The following is a 23,776-nucleotide window of genomic DNA, read 5'->3' on the forward strand; positions in this document are numbered from 1 at the left end:
CCATACAGTACTTTTGCAATTTGGTCATGTTCGTGTACATTGTTATTTTAGATTCCGAGCCATTCTTAAAAATTCGTTGGTATTGTGTTCAATTTTAATAGCATATGTTTGCAATTATTATTGGGTACTGACTTGATAATTTTGACGGTCAAGTGCGGTTCACGGTCGTGCGGTAGGCGCGAGCAAATGGGATTCGACGTTTGGAATTTCGGATTTATGTCGATCGCGTGGTAATACAAAATATTATAATCGTTATTTGCCGACGTCTTCCAAATTACAATCGCGTGTTAGTTTTCACCTAGTACGTATAATAATTAATAATAAGTAATAATAATATGTAATGACGACGATAAAAATAAATCGAAATTTAGTAAATCATATCATGTTTTTCTCGTATTTATATTATACCAAACGATTACGAAACTAATGAGTAATGAGTATTAATAAACCACCTCGACATTAAAATAACGAATAAGAAAACGATGTTATTATGGAGCTGTGCAGGACGACAATAATAATATAATATACAGTGACAAAAATCGACCTTCCGACAAAATTATTGTTGTTTGTTAGAAATAACGCGATAGAAACCTCCTGTGTTATATCGAATTGATATAAACCGCCTAAGCAGGGTAAGTAATAATATAAAGTTAATCGAAATGAAAACCATCGAGCGTCAGCCCGCATTTTTCAACAATAATATTCCGGCGTTACTCCTTCGTTGTCGTTCGTCATAACTCATAACTTATAAGTTATGCCTACTCGTTTACGAGTACGTTTGAGTGTACTCTCGCTATCATAATGTCATATTTTGTGACCTAAATACTTGCCACAATTTTCGCGATATACTATGTCTGAAAATAGCGATTAGAAAATATATTTCATGTTCGATTAAATGGACGACGCTCACGTAATATACAATCGCGAGGTAAAAAAATAATAATTCCTATTGAAATGTCTCTTCACCGAAGCACACGATGACGGACGACGATATCACGTCCAAATCGTAAATTTTTCATTTCGCGTCGTGATTCAATGCACTTACTCTTCAGGATTTTATTATTATTCAAAAACAAAGTGCCAGACATAAGGGACAATACGGTTTACTTCAATACTTATCGACCGTCGTACAATTGCAATGTAAACGCCGTCGGAAAGAGAATAACTGTGAGCGGAATAGAATATCACTATATCAGTATATCATATGAAAAAAAATTAAGTACACATATCATTATTGATCGAAAAAAAAAATCAATCGTCGCGAATGCGAACAAGTGAACAACGTTGTCTTGCGTCGTTACGTCTACATTTGATTATTCAAATTAATCGAATCGAAAAAAATTGTAATTCGGTGTTACACGATTATCGATTATTTATTTCGAACCCCGCCTATACCGTCTCATATATGATACGCTTTGTACATTTAGTACATAAAGTATATTAGTATATATTACCTACATAGGTAAACCGTTTGCGCTATTATTTTATCGATGGTATACGTTTACATAAATACCTTAACATTACTGATACGGCGAGTGCGTCCATAACATATTTTCATCATTATGTTTCGGGTGCTGGTAGATATTATTTTAAACAAACATCATAGCCCGACGAACGTAACCAAAAAAAAACCCCTCAATTGATTTGAACTATTTATGTTTCACAAAACGTTGAATTCGTACGTGTAGATTGTTGCTTTATCATTTCGTACAAAACGTCGGTGCAGTTGTACACGACGTGTAGGTAATGTATAATTTCTATTTACTATTGACGTTTGTAATCAAAATAAACCCCAATTGCTAAAATAATATGTTCAAGTAATTTCCACAAGTTAATATCTGAAAATGGATGGTAACCTAAACCATCCTGAAAAATGTCACTGGTTTGGACGCGTACCTACTCATCCAACGTACACATGTAAATCGTCGTCGTTTTGATTTTTTTGAAATTCTGTACATCTGTTGTTGACCTTGGTATAAAGCTAAACTATAAACTCTGTGGTACTCGCAAGCTAATCAGATGAGAAAAAAATGTTTGATTTATGGTAAAGTCATTAAGTATGTAACCGCGGTATTAAAACTCTGGTAACTGTAGGTCACTGGTCGGTTTCCTAGTCGTTGCCCGCTGTTTTCTCCGCGCGTCTGCAAATGCCCGTATTTGTTAAATATTTCTCCATCTGTTCTACCTACCTATTATCGTTGTACTTATACTTATTCTATTCTCCATCAAACAGTTAACGGTCAGCGAGTGTGCACTGTGCAGTACTGTAGTACTGCAATGACATTTTGGCAAAATGAGTCTATAAAAAACAGTAGGTACGTAAATTATATTCGCGAGCCCAATTATTATTGTCTTCGTGGCTTAGTATCACCCGGTGATTACTTATCGTCAAGGTAAAATGCACTCGGTCCGCCCTGGCACCCACATAATATTATATTCACAGGTTCCTCGTAGGAATATAATATATCATAATTCATAAATCATAACTAATCAAATTATACTTTATTTATTCGGCTGTTCACCCATTAATATAATTTATTGGATTTACACGGGTAATATTATAATGTTAAATATTATGTATGAAACATAAATTTAGAAAATATTCAAGTAAAACCTTGGTATAAAATAGTAACGTATAATAAATAAATAGTTATTTACTCATTCGTCGCAAAAAATCAATGGATCATAATATTATGTATACCGTATAGTGGTAGACGACATCGGTATTGGGTAAATAAATTGGGTATGACGCTTGGTGGCCAAAACGAGATCGACTTTAAAATGGCATAATAATGTCTAAAACTAAAATGTTTAAAACTAATATGCTCTCTGTGCCGAAACTATGAAAAAACTTACTCAACTATAATATTATTGTATATACCTCGTCGTCATATTATCACTCCAATTATCTACATTTGTATTTCAGCTGTCGAATGACGAATATAATATGCACTATTGCGCCTTACGGCTTACAGCCGTTTATCGTTATCTATCTGCAGGAACGCGTTTACGAGTTATTTCCGACTATAATCTTTAGGTTAAAATTATAGGAATGCATTCACGGTTGTCTCATTATTAATTAAATAACGCAATATCAGTTTTAAATTTTAATGTAGGTATCCTAGTTAAATTGTTTACGATAATAATATATGCTTACGTATGTGGTTACAAATTGCAGCCGTCGTTGCAGCTTTATCAAACGACATAATAATATGGTGTACAATAAAAAAAACCATAACGGCAACCTTGATCAACAAGCACCCGCCAAATCGACCTAGTCCGTTTGGTCGTCCATCCTCGTACGCCACAAGCCCACGTAAATAAATAATTATTTTGTAAAGCGCCGCCTCCAAGTTTCGTATATCCGATATAGTTATGGCAAGAGTTTCGACGAACGGTTCGATCATTATCGTTTCCCCTCTCCCTCGTCTGCCATAAACAGTCGTCACAACCAGCAAAGTCGATGAATTTTTCCCTGTTGACTGTGATGGACAAACAACTGTCTCGGCTATAGGTCATACGAAATGTTTCACCTTGACCGTACAATTAAATAATTATGTCGTCCGAGTGTCCGACGTAAATTATTGCGAACGTGTTCACTGTTTAGTCGTTCAGTATGATGACGACGGCTGACGTACATTATAGTAAAATGGCATATTTTAATACTATCTGTTCCCGATCAGAGAATCGGTATAATTACTATGAAATAAAGACTACCGAGTGCCGGTACTCGGCATACTTACTAATGTATCACTTATAATTCGTTAGTTTCCAGTCGAATTTTTACCTCAATAAAAAGAATGTTGGCGATTGCCGCCGATTGGCCACCGGGATTCACATTACATGGGTTTGTTGGCTGAGTGAAAAATAAAACTGTAAAAAAACAAACTTTAGGCATCAAAACAGTACAACAAAAATATGCGGCAAGACGCATCAGATATAGTTATGACTTATGAGCGTTATGGGTAAAGTACGGATTTGTATGTACTATAAAGAGTATCACAATGTGCCATAATTTACTGTAAAAATCGTAAAAATATACAACCATTAAAAAAATTAATAGGTTATGGTATAAATAATGTACACAATTGAATTGGGTGCCAGTTAAAATGTCTAAAAATCATCGTGAAAGTCAAAATCGCGAAAATTATACAGTGAAATGTCTTATAGTGATAAGTATAGGAAATTCTTCTCATATATATATAATAATAATATAACTATTTTAAGAAAACGACGTGTGTACTGTTAACTATACATAATTTGTGTGAATAATCAAAATAATTGTAATTATTGTACGTCGTTTTGTATTTTTGGGTCTCGAATCGCGTAATAAAGATAAGCGGTTGAGCTATTACCGAATCTGTAGTCGTTCATGGCCCGAGTCGTATATATATACTATTAACTATTATATACTATTATACCTATATAATCAGTGTTGTACCTGTAATATCCAAATCTGCATACTACGTCAAGTGTTACCGTTTTGTAATTATTACGGAATTCCTTCTTCAAAATCAAAAGAACAACAATTTAAATTTAAATATTGTACTAATTGTTTATATGATATTTATATGTGTTATATAATATGTATTATTGACTACACGAAAATTGGGACGAACTATAAAACATAGGGATATTGTCTATAATTTATTATACATTTGAACGTGTATCCATTATTTTTATTATTATTATTATTGTCTTTAATGATAGTCTGCAATACTAAAGTTCAAACTTTTGAAAAAATATATTATTTTGGAAGAAGTATTCGCTATCATTGTTTTCACTATTAAAGCATTTCATGATTTTTATTTTCACTATTTATTTTTCGCGATTTTCACATAGACTCGATAAATGTTGATAATATTTTTGAAAAATGTTATATACAAACCGCTACTCGGCACTCATAGATTTTTAAATTTCGTTAGCAGTTATAGGGTGAAAGACGAAAGTTATATCTAGAACATAATATTATGAATTATGATCATATTATTATGAATTATGATTGGTAACCAACTTATGGCACACAATTAAATGTTACAGATACGTATGTTTTAAACAATAGGTAGATACCTACTTAATATTATGTAAAACCTGTTCAATTATTAACTTATTTACTAATATTATTTAGCTTATTTATATATATTGGTAAATCGTATGACCTGATGAATAAATTAATTTATTTAGAGACCCATATACGTCACGGAGTTCCATCAATGGATGAACTCTTCACAAGTCGCACAAGTCTCATCCATTCACCACCACTTTCGCTTGTTTAAAAAATTTAAATGAAATAACAGATAGTGAAATATATATTTATTAAAAAAACACACATACACACACATATCATTGTACAACCAATACATCCATCGTTCTGCTCAGAATCTAAAATGAAAGTTATATGAGTATTGAAATATATAAAAAGCATATTATAGCAATAAAAAACCGAAAGGGTTGGCAAAATCTAGGTGATTTGATGAGTGTATAGCGAGCAGGGGGCCAAGACACCTAGTTTTCTGTTAAATTTGAATTATTAAAAATATTTGTAGGTATTGTAATTTGTAGGAATATATATAAATTATAACAATGTCATAAAATATATTGTTCTATATGACTATTTATAATCATGTTTTTTGGTGTAATTAAATAATAATAATAACCATGATCACCACCATTAATAATAATTACTATTTATAAGTCGTGTATATAGCATTAATATTTAAAACTATTATGAAGTTCAACAAATTAAATAGTGTTTTCATAATTAACTTGTAAAATTTTCTTTTTTAATCATCATTATTTCTCGGGGAAAATATTATTCTCCCTCGTTTTTACGTAACTAGAATAGTTTCAATCCGTCCTTGAACTGGCTGAACACAAGTGCACAGCACGATAAGTAATAACTGATAACCTTCTTTTCTATTTAGTTTCCATTTAAAATGAAAATATCATAATATGACCCATCCAATATAAATTCAAACGATTAAAATATTGACTTTGCGTTTGTACTGCAGCAGTGCAACAGTGGTTCCCCTATTTTCCACTGGTCTCTGTTCATTTTATTTTTGGCTGTCAGTTTTATTGAAGCTATAAAAATATTTAAACACGAGTTTTGACCTAACCTAAACATTTTAAATTAAATATTGGTATTCTTTAGTTATTTTTCGTATTTTTTTGAATTGTTAATATTATATTATTTTTCTTAACTCGGTAATGGATAAAACTTCCGTGATTTATTGCGATTGTAAATTAAAATCAACCAGTATGTAATATTTATTTTTATTTTTAGAATTTCATTAAATTTCAATTCTACGATTTGTTTGTTTAAAATAAATTGTACATTTTTTGCGAAACCCACTCAACTTTTATTATATAAATTTACTCTTATTACACTATTCAATATTTAATCATTCACTTCTTTTAATATACTGCAACATTTTATAAAAATGTAGGTATTCTAACAAAATTGCTTAGTGTTCTACATCATGAGTAAATGTAATAAATGTTAAAAGTTTATAACTATGTTATTTTTAACATACAATATTTTTAATCACTATATTATATTGAATAATGTTTGCTGTCTGGAATAAATTTAAATTTATTTTTGTTATTATTGTTTGCGTGTAAATAAGTAAATTATACTGTAACCTGCAGGCTGCGGGATCATTTTTCTCTGTGATCTAAAAACTAGTTTATGATATACTGGTTACTGATAATTATAGTTATATATTTTTAAGACATAATCGTGTTATTTAACTAATTAACATATAAATAAACAATCAGGCACCAATCTATTGTGAGCCTTAAAATATGACAAAAAAAGTAAAAACCAATTATGGCTGTTACACGTATATTCCATTTCAGCATTATAATATTAATTCATCAATAATATCATATTATTTTATATTAAGCTGTATTAAATGTGAACGACTTCAATAGGACTAAAGTTTCATTATTTTGATGTTTACATAATAAACGCATTATATCCAATTAGTTTCAGAAGCAATAATTAAAATGTAAAACTGATAAAAGTATATAATCACGAAATTACATAATACTCGATAATAGATTATACATTTGTGCTAAATGTAGTGTTTTGGCAATGAACCTGATGATATTTCATACTGTGTTAAAATATGTTTGCGATACATTCCTTACGGACTACGGTTAATAATACATTAATACATCTAGCTAAGGAGTATCAATACTCATAAGTCTTGCACAATAAAATTTGTATTGCGAAAAAGAATATCCATTTCGACATAATATTATTTTGTATAATATAACGTATTGTGTACAAACTACATGTAAAAATAATCAATGTAATATGTAAAATGGAATACAAACACCTAAGGTTGTTTTGTTTGAAGTTCAAACTTTGAACATAAACCGTTTTCCAAAATATTAATTATTAAATGTTATTAGATTTACGATTTTTTTTTCGATGTTGTTAGTGTGATTTTTTTATTAAAGTAAAGAATGTTTTTTTTTTCAACAAGACAACATAATAAAATAAAATAAAATTACTGTAGAAATTAGAGTAAATATATTCCTTATTTATTTAATTTATCCTTATTTGTCATTACTTTTAACATTATAATATTATAATTAAATATATTGTAGTCATCACAATTATTATTATAAAACCAAGCCTATTTGTATTACACTTGACCAATGAAAGATTGGCAGGTTTAAATCTTCAAATAATTTTTTTACTAAATAGTAATTTTGATTTGAACATAGATATCCAATACAATATTAAATTCCAACATTTTTGCTTTAAACCAAATTTAGTACGTAGATCTAATATAGTGTTTTGTTTGGAGAATAATAGTTTCTATCTATTGAAAATTAAAATGTCCTTATTTTTCTTTTGTTATTATGTGTACCTATATTTATATCACTATATGTACAGAGAGGAAGAATAGATTAAAATAGATTGTCGAGTAAATACTAAATATACAATATTCGTGTCTAAATTTGCATAATTTATCGTTGGATATTTACATAAAACAACAAATGTAGTGCTAAATAATTACAAAGATTAAATAAAGCACACGCGCGTGAAAAAGCAATACAAAATGAGTTGTAAAAGGCGTGTCCTGTAGTAAGTACCTATACTTATCTACGTGTCAAAAAGAACAATATTTATATCTGAAAATTGAAAAATCACCGAGAAATCGTTTAGGTACAACTTATATGTGCACTCCGAGACACGAGTAACCATTTTATAACAAACTCACCTCCTGGCTTCTACGGAAATTGACGTCAACGACGAGTGGAAAAAAATGATGTTTTGTAAAAGTTCTCCATACACCCCCTTTTGGAAGGCGAAACAAAATTAATATTGTGTAGTTTTCTTATTTACAATAATTTTTAGGAAGACTTCTAGAGTTACCTATGCACATTAATACTACCTACACATTTTTTGACGATGAAAATGTCGCAGTGGCTGTGGTATTATTATTGTTTCCTTGGTGGCGATGGCGTAATCCAGCGCGACGGTAGTGGCGCGAAGCTAAGTAAAAAAAAAAGGTGGGTAAGTGGATGTCGCTCTGCTGTACAGTAGGTTACAAGTGGGTCACTGTAATGGATGGTGTTAAATTTTAATTCAATGATATAATATCATTGTATAAGAAAAACGATTCTGAGCGAAAACGATCAGTCAGCCTATGATATTACCAAGTATATTTGATGATATTATTGTGAATAAAGTAATTTATATATAACCTATTTACGTGGAGCCTTGTTTTAAATTTTCAATCCTTAGCCATAAAAGTTAAACATTTTATACATTTTTAACTACAAAATAATTATTAAATTATAAATTTGATAAATGTTGTCAACATTTGAACTTTAAATGCTTATAAAAAAAATTGTGCATATGTATTTTTAATATTTTTCAACTGCTATTAGAACGATATATCAGGAGTCTTATATTAAATTTTCACGCTTTTTTACCCAACAAATAAAATTGTATTGATATTTATAGAAAAAAAAACTAAAAAAATTGAAAACTGACAATGTTCGTAAACAGCTCAAAAAAGGTCAAAATATTTTCAAAATTTTATGGTGTATAGAAAATCCTAACATAAATATTCAGTGAAATTGTCAAGTATCTACAGTCATTCGTTTTTTAATTACAATAAAATAAGAAAATTGTTACATGAGAAATCCAGTAAATATCAAATGTTGTAAAAATATAAATTTCAGACGCTCATAAAAATTTAATTTAAGTTTCTTGAAGACATTTTTTTTTTTGATACAGGTAGACAAACGTATGAGTAATCTTATATTACATTTTCAAATCTTAGATTTAAAAAGAAAAATTTTTATGAATTCTCAACTCAAAATAATTTGCTAATATTCATGATTTTTCCGTATTTTGTCAAAATTTGAACTTTAAATGCTTATAAATAAAAACTGTGACTATGGATTTTTAATTTTTTTAATTTGCCTTTGAAACAATAACCTAGGAGCCTTCTATTAAATTTTCAAGCTTTTTTACTCAACAGATAAAATTTTATTGATATTTATAGAAAAAAAAACTAAAAAAAAATGGAATTTGACAATGTCCGTAAACAGCTCAAAATAAGTCAAAATATTTGGAAAATGTTATGGTGTATAGGAAATGCAATTATAAACATTCAGTCAAAATTTCATGTCCCTACGGTAATTTGTTTTAGAGTTACACCAAAAACCAAAATCGATTTTCTCGAAAACAGATTTTGCGTAAAAATTCCCGTTTTTTCTTAATTTTTCTTTTGTTTTTCACGTCGCTTTTGAAAACTACTGGGAAATTTTTACTTTTGACCCCCCAAAGTACCAACTAGATTCACTTTTCTATCAGAAAAGTTACTGTTGAAGAAAATCCAAGCACTTTTACTGTCCTTAACGGTGATGACAGACACAAAAATAAAAAAAAATAAAATAAAAAACACACATCACTGTAAAATCAATACATTCATCGCTTCGCTCAGAATCTAAAAAGCGAAGCGGTAATAATATATTGTTGCATGCACAATATTATACCCACCGCTGCAGTTATATCGCGTCAGCGTACGTCGTATATCTAGGAAGGGCCAAATAGCACTCTGACACATTTATTCTTTATTTATAATTCTTTAGTTTAAAGAATTATTTTTTAACATTTTGGAGAATAGATAATACTAATTGACCTTTTTCATATTTCAGAATATTTTGTAAATTATATAATAGGTACAATTATTTATTTATTTGTACAATACTAGCATAATAATATAGTGATTAATCTTACAGAATACTTATGCAAGTAACAACTTCCTAATAATAGACTTATGATTTCATAATTTTATTATTTGAAGAATACCGAATATTTTCACGTACTTATGGAAACATAATTTCTGGTATATTTCGCCTGTGTGTTGAACACAATATATCTGCGAGAGAATATCTTAATGTCGGGTTAATGCGTGCCAACATCATAATATTTATATTAAACTGAACTTTTGACAAACCTAATAATCAGCTTTCTATTGAAGTACAGCTATATGATAGGAAAGTGCTGTCGGTACACTTGGCCGCGGTTGCAGGTAGTCCGTGTGTACCTATATTGCAGTGTGATGATGGTCGTCGAAACTATTCTAGACGTTTCGAGCAGAGATTCCATCGCCTACGCTGTCTCATCGCGTAATATAATTATGTTTATATATATATATAATTATTATTGTTGCGTGTGTGTACACGTAACGTCCAAGTTTATCTCTCTCACTAATTAACGACCGACCGACGGGCGCGTGCGATTAATTTCACACACCGGCCTCGCATTGATAATGGTTGGGGGGAGGGGGTAGGAAGAGTCGGATATTGTGTGTTATGTGTATATCATTATAATCATATCATTACGGCCGCGATACACTGTATGCACTTGGAGAACGCGTAATATGTCACTACCTATATAGGTAACAATATAATAATATATTATTATTAATTATTATATTGTTGTTATTATTTCATTCAGCTATATAGTGAATTTCGCATCGTCGCCGGAATGGCGTTCGGCGGGGGAGACCAGAGGGACGATGCGAGCGAGCAACTGCTGCAGATATATGCTTGCGAGTGTGTGTGCAGCGCGAAGGGAAAATCGATACCACCGGGTCCCATACTCCCATATTATTTTATCGTATGTGTGGTAGTTCTCCGGCTGTATACATACAATATAACTTCGTACCGACCCCACGGCCGGGTGGAGATACGAGGTATATATCCGTATATATACCTACGAGTGTGCATCGCCGTTGTGATGCGATGATGGTTTTGAATGTAACGTAATATTATTATACTATGGATAATAATATATAGGATTAATCGGTTCATTCGGCTCAAAAACGAATTCGTTGGCATAGCGCTGCTGCAGTCGTCCCGCAGTGCAACGGACACAGATAAAATGTTTATCGCATAATATATTACATGTACCTATATAAAATTTAAATATTATTATAGTGTCATCTTGTTTAACACCGTATCGAGCGCCGTGTCCCCCTGCACGGAATTGCTGTATTTTCATTGGTTCAAAAAAGGTAACCGTAAAAAAATTCAAATTTCTTGGCCCTTTATTTTCATATAATAAAATAAAGTATGACGTGGGCAACTCGTCCAAGAGATACCGACTGTATTAGCTGTTAAACCATTTTTACATTTTCAATAGATCTATGCTTCGATTTCCTCAAAACGTCTTATATGTATAAGAATGTATCAATATTAAAATCCTTTCATAAAACCAAGGTATACTAAATAATCCGACATCCCGAATATTATACAATATTCAAACTATATGCACGATTTCGATCTCGATTTTGGTTTTAAAAATGAAGCTAGGTATTAAAATTCTGTTTTCAACATGCTGTTGAAGCCACCGCTGGCTGTGCGTCGTAAATATTATAATAACACAAAACGATTAATGAAACGAATTATCCGTCGTCTTTACACATTGACACGGGCTGACTAATATTTTGCGAGGATCAACGATATATTTTCCCGGTATACAGATTAGCAGCGTCAACCGGTATTCTGCGTCGCAGCTTTATGATAATAATATATTATAATTTATAATATGGTTTTATTATTGCAAGAAGTCTACACGTGGACGCCGGTCGTGAAAATGGCGAATTTTTAGTCAAAGCGCGCGCGGGCGTTACGACTTTGCGGCTAAGGCGTTGCAGGCGGTGGAGGGTGGTTGTGTACACGCGCGTATACGTATCGGTCGGCGGTCTTATGTGATTTCTCTCAAGGCAAACGAGTATGGAGAAAAAAATAATAATAAAATAACAACCGATACGGTCGTGTTTGCGGGTTAGGTTAGGTTTTTTTTTCCGTGCTCCCGCGGGGATATACCTATATATTATTTATACATGCATAAAACATATTATATATACTATGTGGTGTGTACGCGACTGAGTCCGGAGACTCGGTCGAATATAAAAATACTTATTCGTTTTTTACATGAAACACGTGAAAATGGTATGCACGTAGAATACCGGTCGCCGCCGCCACCGCTGCAATGGCGAGATCGACGCGCGCACACGACAGCGAGGGGGACGTTGACGGTCATATTAGAGGTGAGCCGTCATGAGGAGCATTATTAGCTTTCCCCGTGAACGTTCATTATGATATTATATGGACCTCTCGATCGGTTTTTTCGTCAAGCAAAATTTATTTTTAGTCTTCAAGTGTCTCTATTTCTGTAAACTACTCTTATGCGGCTACGCTACAATATAATAATATGGTCATAATGCGGGTCATATTATTGTCTATACATATTACGGACTGCTTGTCCGTATAGAGTTTCCCTACGAGAGTGACCGCGCGGGTTCAAATTATGGCTTTCGTCCATCGCGGTAGAAATACCTTTCGAAGGTCCTCCTCGGCACCCTCTTCTGCATCACCGGTGGCGCGATGTACATCAGAAATGCACCCGCCGCCGCGCGTCCCGTTTTTGTGCCGCGTGTGACCTATACAATGTGTGCCAAAACCGGTTTCGGTCGTCGAAGCATAAAAATAAATAATAATGCACTCTCGCCGGGGGTGGTGGAGGTGGTGCTGGTTGTGGTGGCGGTGGTGCCGGAGGCGGCGACGCGGCGTCATAGTTACTGCGCTCGGCGGTGTGACTGACCCCGTCGTCGTCGACGCCACTGCAGCCACTGCCGCCACTGCCGCATTTGTATAGGACGTGATACACATCGTACATAGCATTAATATCATTATTTTATTCCTCACCCCACTTCGCTGCCGTATGCTGGTTAAGTAACGACGAAGTGGTCGATGTTCGTATAATATAAATAATTAATAACAACATAATATAAGCACGGGCGCTGCAACCGCGGTTTTGAGAGAAAAACTCCGTTACGGTTTCGTTCACATCGTCATCATCACCATTCACCGTCATCGTAAATCGTAATCGTCGTTGTCCTCGTTATTTAAGACTCTTCTCTGTGTACCTACCTCTATTCGTTTTCTTTTTTACTCCGTAGTCAGTTTCACTTATTATACGCGGCGTGCCGCTCGGCGAGAGCGTGCGCGCGCATGGTTGCAAAACGGTTTTTTTTTCATCGAAACGAAAATATTATAATTTGTATAATAAGTCCGGGTAGATGGTAATCGTCGCTCTCGCATCTAAATGGCCCACCGTTACTCGATAATAAACGATAATAATATAGGTACTGTATCCGACGCACCCCGCTGCACAAATAATAGTATACCTATACACAGAGAATCTAAAGCACTTTGAATAATAAATATTGAACGCCCAATACGACCGCTTTTTGATAGAAACGCGCGAAAATTAACATCATCTTCTGCAGGTATAAGTGTCTATATAATATTATGCACCCTGCGACGACGACGGATGACGAATCAAAAGTCGTCTTCCCCCAGAACGCGATGCTGAATACCCCATTTTGCGCACACCTATAGTAAAACGCACTATTGTTTATTTATTTATTTAGAATTAACGTCGTACGACTTTTTCTAACAAAATATTTACGGTTAAAACTAGTTTGACAGATCTTATGAATAAATTACGTTTGATAACAAAGTAGATATACTTTAACTTGCACAATTCAAATTATTTTATAACAGAGGATACGAATACATTTTAAATTGTTACATGAAAGTGTATAGTTGGCCAGTGTGTGAAAAGTTATTTAAGATTATTATTGACTACTTATCGACGTCCTCCTTATTAATGGATAATTTGTTGAAAATTATAGTTTGACTTAAAACCTCATCAGGAATACGAATACTGCGTGTGGTTCTAACTAACGGGCCACGGGGTGCGTCAATATAGTTCTCTCATTAAAACGATGTCTGGATGGAGACGTTACTATGGAGTATAGACCTATAATTAGGCGAGGTGGATGGTGCGAATAGATTAGGCGGTAAATTGTAAAACTCAGAAATCTTGTCAAGTCGCCGCATGTCACTTATAATTTATAGTATGAGGCACCGTACTCTAATAACGTCCTTATCAGCACACTTCTATAGACTATAGCTTAAAAACATTTGGAAAATTTAAAGTCCGATGAATGTATTGTTGCTATCGCCTGATAATAATTATTAATAAAACCTAGCATATAAGACTATATACCTCGTACCTATACACGTAGCGCTATTTAAAGGCGATGCCGTGATTTCCGAAGGATTATTATTATTATTATTGTTTATTACATTCTGTTATATTGTACAGACGATTGATCATTCAAAAGAGATAGCGAGGATACATTATACATTCTGATTATTTCGAAATATCGTGTCATTCGCGCGCAACAATAAATAATAATATATAGTTATGTAGGTACACATGATACGCGCTCGGAATTACGAATTCACATTGACCTTGCGTCGCATACAAATAATGTAGTCTATAGACTAGAGTATTGGCTTCTGTGTATAATATTATAAATTATAATGCGTATAATAGGTAGTAGGTATAACTTTATATTTTCTTCTTCTTATTATTATTACCCATCATAATACACGGGTTCGTATTCGTTTGCCCCGTTCAATATAGCGCATGTATAATTTCAATAGAAACTATGACCACGAACATTATGGCAATACACATACATGCTCTACTGCTGTCTGTAAATATTACGTCAAATCGACCGCGGTAGACCCGAAACCGTAAAAGTGAAACAATTAGGCCAATGCGGATATCAATTAATTTGCACATTGCACGGTATAGTTTTACGGTATCCGACTGTACGTAATTGTTTCAATGAGATACTGCAACATACGGTTGTCGTACGTACTTATAATTATGTACCAATATGTATAATATGCCGCACCGATAAGGCGATAAACCGAATATTGTAATATTAACACCGACCTATAAAATATTATGTACCTGCTATCTCCTACAACAGTCCTACGTATTAATAACGATTTTATTGTATATTTTTATAAAATTCGGTTTATTTGAGTTACACGCTGCACCTGTTGGAAAATTAATAAACGAATTCGTGTTATTTTCACTTGTATTTGCGGTGTTTACGTACAGCACGCAACACACCTTGCCGGTTGACGGTTGTGTTTACATAAATGCAATGCACATCTCATGACCTTTGAACAGATCAAACTTTGTACAATATTCTTTTTTTAAAAACCATATATAATATTATGAAAGTAGGTATTTAACGAGCAACATTAAAATACCGTGTGCGTCCGTGTTATGCACACAGCAGACGGTGGTCATAATAATATGGTTAAGCGCTCGGAGTAATTATTAGTGTGGTAAACCATGTAGAACTATACATGTACGATGTACGAAAAATCATTGTTAATAATATACGTACTTGAAATCTAATTAAAGGCATGGGATCGTATTGTGTTATATACTTATAAAGTTATATACCATAATAATATAATGCATATAGGTACTACAGTGGATTTCATTCGTCGTTGGTTGATGATGTTTATGGTAATAAACGTTGAATATTATTTAATAACAACTAATACCGTGTCCGAACAACATTCAGCGTACTGTTTATCGGTAAAAAAAAAACAATTTCATTGCCATGTATACAATACAAATTACAATATTTCCCGGAAATACTTTTACGATCCGTACTGTGTAAAAAAGTTGAGATTAAAAAAACACCGCACGGCGCAGAATTTTTTATTATCACTTATCAGGTTCTTTATTATTCTGTGTTTTCGATGGCGAGTAGTATAGCGTGTTTAGAATTTCTTTTCGTGTGACGTGAGGTATTCCGCTCGAAATTTGCACGATAAATTATCACATATTATATACTGCCACTACGAATTCGTTTAAACTGTTCATAATATTTTAATACTGACGCAAGTAAATAAATGTTTTATTTTCACCGACAAAGACCCATAATATTATGTTTATTTTAATTCAAGTTAAACACTGAAAATATAGAATGATTTTTACGAGAAATTCGCATACTTTTCATAGACCGACCAAACGGGATTCTTCGTATCTGCAGGAAATCGGAATGAAACGAAAAAAAATAGTGGATGTAAGTTTTGCTCGTTTTAGCCCGAAAATGAATAAGCACGCCACCGCATTGCCACAATGTTATACACTGCAATTTCGTGCCTTCATCATGTCGTCCGCGTGGCTACTGCAGACGACCAGGTACAATTAATATGAAATATTTCACAGTTACGTCGTGTGTCGTGTCGTGCGATGGCGTGGTTATTATGGTTACAACTGGTAAGCTATTGGTTTAAAAGTTGAGCTTTAGTCAATTATTGGTACACTCGGTTGCAACTTGGTTATTAAATGATACTAAAAGAGTAATGTCCAACCACAATACGACTTGATAGACACGACACAACACACTACGTAGCTGTGGTACTGCTTTACCGTACGACGTGTGCGGCAGATTATTATTGTACATCAACCGTGGGTTGTGTAAGTATTTAAAATTATGTGATTTTGCAATCAGACTCATGTGCGATCATTCATTATTGTTGATGATGCACTCTACATAAAAACTGGTGCAGTTTTATATTTTGATGCGTCGTGTCGTGGGGGTCACATGGTTCATGTCATCGCCTCGTCGCTGCGGCCGTGACCGGCAGTCGACGAGAGTGAGTGGTCAGGAATCAGGATCTCTAATCACCGCGCCGAGTCGCAGGATCTCCTTGTACTGGTTTTTTCGACTACCACCGCCGCTTACCGTCTTTTTCCTTTCGCGCACTGCCGCACGCGCAAGCTCTGCTTGCGTTTGGGAATCGCTCGCGCACGTTTCCACGTTCGTCCGAACGAACGATCGGGCGGCGGCGGTTGCCACTGATTCCCTCCACCGCACTGCAACCTACTCTGCCCCGCGACCATCCATCCGTCGACCGTTCACCCATTCGAGCGGAGAGCGCGCACGGGAAACGCCCGGCGAGCCCCTCCGTCCTACCATCACCAGCGTCACGTCCCGACCCGCGGACGACCGACTGGCACCGGAGCCCCCACCCGACCCCACCAACGCGGTGAACGACGACGACGACGACCGACCGCCAACGACGGGCCCCGACCATGCGCGGTGGCCGGGCGGCGTGCGGTTCGCGTTACCCCGTCGCGGCGTCGCCAGAGCAGTACGCGCCATCCGTTACGCACCGTCCGTTGGTCTACGCGCGCGTCCGCCGTCGACGACTTGGACTACGATCTATTCGATCCGCAGTGACGCGAGTGAAAACCGTCCGTGCATGTTATATTATTATTGTCATATTTTAATGTCCGATTTTTCGGGTGCCGTTGCAAGTGTTGTGTCGACCGTATAAACCGTGCGTGTGTCGTGGTGTCGCGTTTGAGCCGCTTTCCGTGGACGGACGTGGTTAGTTATACCCTGCTTGCTACAGATTATTATTATAATATTATTATTGAATAAATAATAATATTGCCTTTAATCTAATGTCTCTAATGTCTCTTGGAATAGCATAGAACAATATTATACCACGTCGTTAACGGTTTTGTATACTCATAATTTTCGCCTCGTTCTCAGTAGGTGGTTTTTAGGTGTTTTTCTTCCGCTCGATAACCGGAAACGCGTTTCTACAGGTCATAACATTGAGATCTGGTCAGCCCGCGTCGTCGACGTGTTGGTTGATGTGTTGGTCCTTGGATTTGGGTTATTACAGATTTTTACTCCAACGCCGACAACGCGTTTATCGTGAACTTATTGTTATTAAATATTATTGGCGTAAGACAACAACAACAACAACAACAACAAAAACAAACCCGGTCGGAAAATCGTTAACCGCCCTCGCACCGCCGCGGTTGCAGCGTTGAGACTCCAACCGCGTACGGTCTTCATGGGACGCGGCGCCCCGCGTTCGACATGCGGCAGGTCATCATTATCTTTGGCGGGTGTTGTGTTTCACCGCCGCCGTAACGAAACTTCCGCCCGCGAGCACTATGGTGGTGGTGACACACATCTGCACGACAGGACGTGGAATTTGTGTCGTCATCGCGTCGCGTTTTCGTAAACATTCGTAGACTGCCGTTACCGCGTCGTCGTTGTTCACGTCACGGACAACACCCTCCCCCCCCCTGCCTAAGTCTCTAGTTCCGTTTGGAGTGCGTGCCCGCGGATTCTGGTACAAGAGGTGCCCTCCCCTCCTGTGCACCCGAAAATTGGTCATGTCTGATGATTTTTCTATTATTATCTCGTCGTGACGTCGTTCGGAGACATACTCGCGAAATCGATTCGTCCAAAGTCCCCCCCCCCCCCACTGGGAAGTCCATTATCATATTTTCTGTATACGATGATAGTTAAAAAAAAATCTTCGATCCCATACAAGTGGACGCGAGTGCGTAACTCCTTCGACGGTGGCTATCGTTTGGAGACGTTTGAATGCGAATCGTAATCATCGTTTGATCGACTGTATAGAAAAAAAAAACGTAACCAATTCGTTTCAACTGGATTTATTGATGAGCTGTGTTGGTTGTCGCTTGATGCGGGTTTTGTTTTTTTTTCGGTACCATGTATATGGTTTTATTTTAATAAAAAAAATAAATACGTCAAATGCTCGGTGTACTGCCTTCATTTCCGAAAAATAGTACGTGCCGGTTAAAAAAAAAAAACCCGTATCGATAAGCTCTGGTTTTATTTTGGTCATCCGTAAAATATATTATAGTACATTTTGTGTGTGTGTGTTATTTATAGAGATAATTCAATTTGAACGAAACTAAATGTGTATTTGAGATTCGAGTTGTTTACTCGAATTACCCGTCGTTGGTAAAAATCTTAATTGGCTCGAATACACATGTTTTTTTTTTAAAAATTAAAAACACACATGCCAAACAATTAGTTCGCGTCTTGCCCATTGTTAACGACGGCAATATTTTTTTCCGATTTCCAGGAACGGCTCTGTTATTATAATTTTTGCGGACAAAAAAAAAAAATATGACCATTGTGCATAAATCGTTATGAATGTAACGGGTCGAGTCCGGCGAAATGAATCGACGGTGGCGCCGATAACGAAACCTAAGACCCTCCCCGAAAGGGTGGAAGTTGTCCCAACTGACGTTTTATTGTGATGCAAGATATAGTTTTTAACTCTTAATTCGTTGAGTTTTACAACACATATTGTTTTGTTTTTTTTTTTTGAACATGCTTGAGCTTGAATATGGTTTTTTCCGTATGCGTTGCATGTAATTACCTACTACTTTGTAATTAAAACATTTTTATTTTTATATTATTAGGTAGGTCGGTCGTAGGTACACTTGAAGTCTTGCTCATTAAAATTTATAATATGAATATTACCAGGTGCGGACTAGGAAGTATACAGCCAGTATTCTATAGCAACAAACGGCCCTAACCCATTTTATACCGGGCTTTTTATCTATTGATTTTACAAAGATATTTTTTTCCTACGGATATCTACTTAATTTAGTTAGCTTATCAAATATGTTATAATATTGCGATTACAACAGTGTTTATACTATATACCCTAAATGTTAGTAGATGTACTTACTATATCTACGAACAAAATAAAACTTCTATCTACAATTAAGTTCCCTAGCCAATGTTAGGGGAAACCTGGGCAAGACGAGGGTTTGAGGTAAGATGGGACATCGTTGTATCTCGAAAACTATTGAGTTTTTGGAAAAAATGTTTTAACAAAAAATGTACTATGTTGGTCACACTATAATAATATTGTTTAATATCAACAAATAATTCAAGTGATACGGTGTGCGGGTGATTTGAATTGAACGGAAATATGCGATGTAATATTTTGCAAACATCAATAATTAATGAATAAGTAATTAAATAATTTTTTTTTCTTAATTACTCTTGTATAACTTTTAATGGATAGTCTCGAGGACAGTCTTGTTAGGTTTCGACTAACTCGACTTTGGTAGAGTTTAAACTTATTTTAAGAATAATAAACACGTTAAATTAAAATATTATTATTTGGTGTAAGACGGGAAAAATATAATGGGGCAGCATGTTCCATGTCCCATGTTATTATTTTTTTTTAAGTTTTGAATTCGGCTTTGTGTTTATCCTGCTAAATGAATATACCTTGTATACTAAAGTAAATGTTTTATAAGCAAATCGAACTATAGGTATTATCATTTAGACATTAGATATGAAACTTAATACTATAACTTTAATTTTCCTGATACATGTTAATGTACATCGAATATCAATTGTATGTGTTTAATGTATTCATACAATAAATAAAAACAAAGATTTTAAGCTTGAATAACAATTAATCACCCATATGATACGAAATTAATTGTAATTGTTATGAATAAGAACCTGCAGTGTCCCATCTTACCTCAGCTATATGGCACAAAAATCAATTTTTATATTTAGTAAAAATGTATAAATGTGTATAATTAATAATAAAATGTATAAATGTGTATAATTAATAATAAAATGTATAAATGTGTATAATTAATAATAAAATAACACAACTGATCAAACATTTAGTAACTACACACATTTTTACATACCTAACAAAGGATCTTTGTTTTTTCAATAAAATAAAATATTAACCCTCTTAAATACAATTAAAGTTAGGTGTTCCATCTTACCCAGGTTTCCTCTATATCAAATAGAACAGGTACCTATAGTTTATACTAACATACTAAATATACAGATTGTAAACGAGGCAATAATCATATTTAAGTACTTCAGCATTATTTTAGTTAAATGTCAAGTCCGCACTGGTGCATATTTTTATTACATTACTATTATCATTTATACACTTATTTCTAAACGTCTATACTATAATAATGGAAAATAGTATATGTGGCACGTGCATTTATGAGGGCACTATAGAAGTTCTTCTTAGGTACTTATATAGTGCTTTAAATGTACCACGAAACAACTATAACACGAACGATGGACGTATTTCTTACATACCTATCACCCTTAATAGTTGATTCATACCTACTATGTACATATTAAAAACTACGTATGTTTCGATTATGAACTCATCGTTTTCAATTTTTCTTACTTGCTCAATAGTTTTGGTTTAAAACTGTTCGGTATTTAAATACATTTATTATTATTTAACAATATCGTCAACTCTTCTGTGGCCCTCGGCACAGTACACTAGTAAAGATACCTTGCAAATCCGCTCCTGGATATTACTATTATATTTTTACAATTCTGCATGTGTTAATGTTTAGGCACATATTGTACAGATTTTTTATCGTTTAAAATATATTTATTACCTATATTTCGTATAAAAATTACTCCATAAACTATTAGGTACAGTCCAAAAAGCTGTGCGTGTGATTTCAAATGATCCTCAGTTTGTTCGAAACGAAGCACTACGCACAAATTTCAAAAAACCACGTAAGGGAATATCAGAAAGCTTCTTCAGTCATCAGTTATATCTAATGCAAGCTGTTCACATCATTACAGGCTGAATTACTGTCCTAACAGACGCTAACTTAACGATGATGTTTAAAATTTGTTAATTCTACTTCATTTATTATTGAAAAAAAAAAATTATATATTTGTTAAACATAATAAAAAAATATTTCTATACATTTTTTCAATCTGTTAAATTTTAAAATCTTGTAATCAATGACACATACATTGGTATACCTGGTATACAAACGCTAAAAATTGTAAATTTGTATGTATAGGTACCTACCTACATAAGTTTAGTTGATTTGAGTCAAGAAACCTTTTTAGATATAAAAAAAAATAGAAGCACTGTAATATTATTATCACACGACTTGGCGTTTAACAAAATTCCAGGATCTCCATAACGCGTTAATTTGTTTACATTACATAATATTGTTCATGAGTAATATCATGTGCAAAGAGAAAAAAATTAAAATTCCGTTTTCTAACTCTACTCAACGTTTTTGTTCGCAGGTCTGGAAACGGTCACAGTAGCCGTAACATAGTGACAGGCAGCCGTGTCGGGGGCGAAACGGTGTCGGCGTACGAGACCGTGTATCGCGTGTACATACATAGTGTTGATGACGTGCGCGGTGTATCGTGAAGTGTCGTATCGATTTTTATAATAATATATACCGAGTAAAACAAAAGTGGTGATCCGCGTCGGTTGGTGTGCGGTACGCGTCTTGACGAAGACAACGACGCCGACGATAGTGCGCGGCGCGTGTATAGGCTGCGGGACATGCACCAACGTGGCGACGTTCGAGCGGACGACGGTCACGACGAGCAGGCCACCATCGCGGGGTGGTGCGCGTAGCGGCCGAACCGCGGCGGCGAGCAGCACGCCGTGCCGGGCCGCAACAGTCCATGCGTGATAACGTGCGACCTGCACGCGGCCGCAATGATGGACCAGAAATGTGACGGCGGCGGTGGTGGTGTCGCTGCTGCCGCCGCCGGTATCGGTGGCGGCGGCGTCGGCGGCCTCATGTCGTACAACCGTGGCCGTGGCGGCACCGAGGTCATCATCAAACCCCGTAGTCCCGCTGTGTTGCAGGTGGCCACCGGTGGCAGTTACCACGGCCTGCCGACGGCCACCGACGCCGTCATCGTGCGCAGCCCGCCCGGCGGCCACTTGCCCGGGCAGCAGCAGCAGCAAGTTCCCCCATCCCGCAGCGGCTGTTCCACCCTGTTCAACGATATCGCTGGCGTCAAGCGGCTCAGGCCCGACGATTGGTTGGCCGTCAACTCGCCGCCCGCCTCGTCGCCCGGCACGTCGCACATATCCTACACAGTAATATCGAACGGCGGCGGTGGCGGTGGCGGCGGCGGCGGCGGTTACAACACGTCTCCAATGTCGACCAACAGTTACGACCCGTACAGTCCGATGAGTGGCAAAATCGGTGAGTGCTTTTGTACCAATTTTTTTCAAAATTCTTTATTATAATATTATAGGTTGAGTAGCACGTCTCTGAAGCCATCCAACCCTCCACCCACATACACCGCAACGCCACAGCGAGTGTCCGTCTGGCGGTGTCAAATTTAAATCGATCAATTTCACCACCACCCCTTGTTGGACACGTTCCTCTTTGGATTTGTCGCGTGCATGCGTGTAAAAAAGGCTATTGTAAAAAAAAAATTACAAACCTGTAGATTTATTTGTATAGGATTTTTTCGTCGATAGGGATTCTCCTATTTTGGTCGAACGTGTTCGTAGCCATGGCGATAAAGTTATTTTAATGTCGTCACAGTTTTTCGACGTGTGGTCTATCAAGTTCGATATGTGCAGTAATACAATAAATATTATGTGCGTCCGTATTTACTTGGCCTAGTTACCAAATCAAACACTCGAAACGTCGCGGCTGCCGGTCTATCATTATTACTAGTATACGTTTTAATAATTGTAACAA

General features: G+C 35.4%; 1 protein-coding gene across 2 annotated transcripts in view; it reads left to right on the forward strand.

Moving 5' to 3' along the window:
* LOC132942405 (ecdysone receptor-like) overlaps positions 1-23,776 on the forward strand; it is a 114,746-nt gene that overhangs the window by 55,513 nt on the left and 35,457 nt on the right. Inside the window, exons 1-2 of one of the 2 annotated variants that reach the window (XM_061010733.1) lie at positions 17,589-17,831; positions 22,344-23,269. In XM_061010733.1, coding sequence (XP_060866716.1) covers positions 22,771-23,269 — 499 coding nt within the window. In that variant the 5' untranslated portion in view covers positions 17,589-17,831; positions 22,344-22,770. Of the gene's footprint in view, positions 1-17,588; positions 17,832-22,343; positions 23,270-23,776 lie in introns of those variants that run through there. The other variant, XM_061010734.1, reaches the window with a different exon arrangement.

Source organism: Metopolophium dirhodum, chromosome 4, assembly GCF_019925205.1.
Source record: "Metopolophium dirhodum isolate CAU chromosome 4, ASM1992520v1, whole genome shotgun sequence".
Lineage (NCBI taxonomy): Eukaryota > Metazoa > Arthropoda > Insecta > Hemiptera > Aphididae > Metopolophium > Metopolophium dirhodum.